Source organism: Terrapene carolina, unplaced genomic scaffold (genome assembly GCF_002925995.2).
Source record: "Terrapene carolina triunguis isolate 2854851 unplaced genomic scaffold, T_m_triunguis-2.0 Scaffold675, whole genome shotgun sequence".
In the NCBI taxonomy this organism is placed as follows: Eukaryota; Metazoa; Chordata; order Testudines; family Emydidae; genus Terrapene; species Terrapene triunguis.
Genome location: NW_020665026.1, coordinates 433,069 through 436,846, shown reverse-complemented (window position 1 = coordinate 436,846; position 3,778 = coordinate 433,069). Strand labels below are relative to the sequence as shown.

The following is a 3,778-nucleotide window of genomic DNA, read 5'->3' as shown; positions in this document are numbered from 1 at the left end:
CACACACACAGTCCTTGTATACCCCCTCAAACACAGCCCATACACCCCCTTTTCTACACCCACACCCTTATACACTCCAACGCCCCCTCACACACACAGCTTTTACAACTCCCCTTATACACCCCTCACACACAGCCTGTACACACACACTTATACATAGACTCACACACACCTCTTATACACCCGTTCACAGGTATACACACACAATCTTTACACATACAGGTTTACATAGACACATACACACCTTATACATCCCCCACAGCCCTCACACACAGCCTGTACACACAACCCTTACACACATATAAACATAGACACACACACACTTTATACACCTCACACACACAGTTATACACGCACACCCCTTACACACTCCCACACCTGCTCACATACAGGCATGCACACTCACTGGTATACACATACACAACCATTACACACACACGCAGCGGTCTACCTAGCACGCACCGCTTACACATACATTCACACACACAGGGATACACTCACACACACATGCGCCTTACACACGCCCAGGTATCAGTGGTGCTGGAACAGGTTTTCAGTGGGGGTGCTGAAGGCGGAAACCATGTATTTGGGTTGTTGTTACTACTTCATGCAGCAGCACCTTGATGTAGGGGGTTAGCCATGATCCAAATGAAAGGGGATTGGGGAAGAGGTGTGGGTCCTCTGGCATCGGGGGAGGGGGGAAATGGGGTTGCTTCTCGCCCCCCCCGTGCTCTTCCCCCTCTGATCGCTCCCTTCCTCCCCCCACAACCCAGATCTTAGACTGCAGCTCCCATTGTAACTCGACCCCTTGCTCCAGCTGCTGCTCTCTAATGCTTGCAAGCCCCATATGCGAGCTGGGCTGGGTGGGGGTCTGGTACCCTGTTAATAACCTGGCCTGGGGAGAGCTCCAGCCCGCAGGACAAAGTGGGGGCTGGGGGGGCGGGGGTGTTCACGCCCCTGCCCGTCCCCGCTTGGGCGGAGCCCGTGCTCCCAGAGCACCCGCGCCGACCGGGTATTCTGAGGACGGGTGCACCGTGGGCAGGGCGTTCTGTGCTTTCAGCAGTCCTCAGCATCCCCAAATCCCATGTGGCTGCTTGTAGGGCCCCTTGGTGTTGGGTCTGGTGTCTAGTGGTTAGAGCCGGGGGGTGGGTGGGCTGGGAAAGCCAGGGCAAAATGAAGAGGCCTTGAAGCAGGGGAGTCTTAATGTAAATAAGACTCAGGCTACAAGGTCTGGGCATCCGGACTCCTGGATTCTGTTTGCAGCCCTGGGAGGGCAGCGGGGTCTAGAGGCAAAGCAGGAGGGTCTGGGAATCAGGACTCCTGGCTTCTCTCTCCAGCTCTGGTTAGAGCAAGGACGTAGGAGTCAGGGCTTCTGGGCTCTAAGGAAGGGGAGTGTGATCTAGTGGTTATGGGTTCTTTCCCAAGATTTGCAGCTGACCGGATGTATGACCTGGGGCAGTCACCCCCCCCCGTCTGCCTCAGTTTCCCCATCTGTATAACGAAGGGGTGATGCCTTCGCAGGGATGCTGTGGGCTTTAGTGAGTCAATGCTGGTGAATCGCCTGTGTCTGCCTTTCCCTCCGATTGGCCTTTTGGCTCTGCTGTTACCAATAGACCCTTAAATTAATTTTTTGTTGCGGGGGGGCGGAGGTTGTGGGCGCGGATTGACCATCTTGCTCCCATTTGGCCTTACCGGCTTTTCTGGAGCCTGCCCAGCCTGACTCACGGCACCCGTGTGCGTCCCGTTCCCTCCCCATTGTGCCCGGTTGGACCGACCCAGGGCCAGCTGTTCTGCACCCCAGGCCTCTCTGTCCCCCCCCCCCGTCCTTCCTGTGCCGTGCCCCACGAGGCATCAACCAGAAGCAACCTGAGGGGGGCGCTAGCTTAAGTAGAAGGGGTGCCCGGAAGGCAGGGCTGGAGCGCGTCGGCAGGGAGGCAGAGCCTGCGGGTAGCTCCCCCTGCCCCAGCTCCGTTGCCACAGCCCTGGCTCTGGGGTGGAACGAGGGCTTGTGAGGCACGGTGGGGAGGCGCCTCCGTGTTCTGGAGAGGAGGAGAAGGAGCTGCGTGGAGCCAGCAGCGTGGGCTCCGAGGTTGATGTGACAGTGACAGCCACACCCCCCCCATCTCTACAGGTCCTGCCGATGGGCGAGCGAGCGATGGTCCAGTCGTAAGGCCCAGCCGGTTCCGCTCTGCTCTCCGGCTGGGAAGGCCACGAGGATGCCCCCCTCCTGCCCTGCTGCGGCCGCTCTGCTCCTCCTGCTGGGCCGATGCCTGCTGCCGTCCGCGCTCTCCTTCCCCAAGGACCTCGCTCCCCTCAGCACCGTGGGCCTGCCGAGTAAGCCAGCCCGGTCGCGCCCTCCACGCTGCCCCCCGGAGCAGGGAGCCCACGGGTGTCGAACCACGGGCCTGGGCTGAGACCTGCCACGCTCATGTCGCCCGAGCCAGCCGCCTGCAGGACAGGACACTGGGCGAGCCACTTCGTGGCCTTGGCCACTAGACCACATGGCCTGCTGCCGAGATCATGACGTGTCCCCCCCTTCCCGCCAGAGGGAGAGCAAATGGGGTGGCCCCCGCCTGGGCTGGGGTGTCCGGCTGGGGTGTCTCCCCAAGTCTGGAATGAACCCCTGGGACCGGAACAGGGTCTGTCAGTAGGGTGCGGGGGGTGACGTATGAAGGACACTATGGGGTTCCCCTCAGCTGCTGTGCTGGGATGTCACTGGTGGCCATCGTGCGGGGGGGGGACCCCCGTGCTGGGGGAGGTGGAAGCGTATAATGGCCGCCCTACTCTCTGCCACCAGCGACGTCCCCGTACCCCTGCTTCCGAGGCCTCGCCGGCGACAATGACACGGCCCAGCTCGGCCTGGACTTCCAGAGGATGCTGCGGCTCAACCAGACGCTCTTCATCGCCGCGCGGTGAGTGAGGAGAGAGACAGCCCCCAGGGGGCATCGCGCCAGGGCACCCCACGTGCAACGCGGGGCCTCTGCACCCCTCGCCCAGACGCCAGTGTGCACACCCCTCACCCAGCTGTGTGTGCATACACCCCTCGCCCAGCCGTGTGTGCACGCCCCTCGCCCAGCCGCCAATGTGCACAGACCCCCTGTGTGTACATACACCCCTCGCCCAGCCATGTGTGCACGCCCCTCGCCCAGCTGCCAGTGTGCACAGGCCCCTCACCCAGCCGTGTGTGCATACATCCCTCGCCCAGCCGTGTGTGCACGCCCCTCGCCCAGCCGTGTGTGCACAGGCCATTCACCCAGCCGTGTGTGCACGCCCCTCGCCCAGCTGTGTGTGCACGCCCCTCGATCAGTTGTGTGTGCACGCCCCACGATCAGCCGTGTGCGCACGCCCCTCGCCCAGCCATGTGTGCTCACCCCCTCGCCCAGCCACCTGTGCCCATGCCCCTCCCACATCCTCACAACTACAGCACAAACCTCCCCCGGCCCTTGCACAACCACAGTGTGAGCATAGCCCTCCCACACACCCACATCCATGGCACACACCTCATGCGCCCCTTGCACAACCACATGTGCACACCCCGTCCCACTCCCAACAGCCATAGAACAGACCTCCCGTGCCTCTCGCACAACCACAGTGTGCACACGCCCCTCGCCCAGCCACAGTGCGTGCATCCCCTCCCACACCCCCACAGCCCTCGCACAACCGCAGGGTGCACATGGCCTCACACACACAGCACACAGCTGTCCCATCCCACGCAGGGTCCCCTCACACAACCAGAGCCCGCTCACACTCCTCGCACATGACCACAGCACACCGACGC

At 62.0% G+C, this 3,778-nt stretch overlaps 1 protein-coding gene across 1 annotated transcript in view; it reads left to right on the top strand.

Annotated features, from left to right (window-relative positions):
* Positions 1-2,916, top strand: part of LOC115271369 (semaphorin-6C-like) — a 23,237-nt gene extending 20,321 nt beyond the window's left edge. The window contains exons 2-3 of the mRNA XM_029913495.1: positions 2,132-2,334; positions 2,798-2,916. Of these exons, the coding sequence (XP_029769355.1) occupies positions 2,217-2,334; positions 2,798-2,916 (237 nt within the window). The 5' untranslated portion in view covers positions 2,132-2,216. The remainder of the gene's footprint in view (positions 1-2,131; positions 2,335-2,797) is intronic.
* Positions 2,917-3,778: the final 862 nt, after the last annotated feature.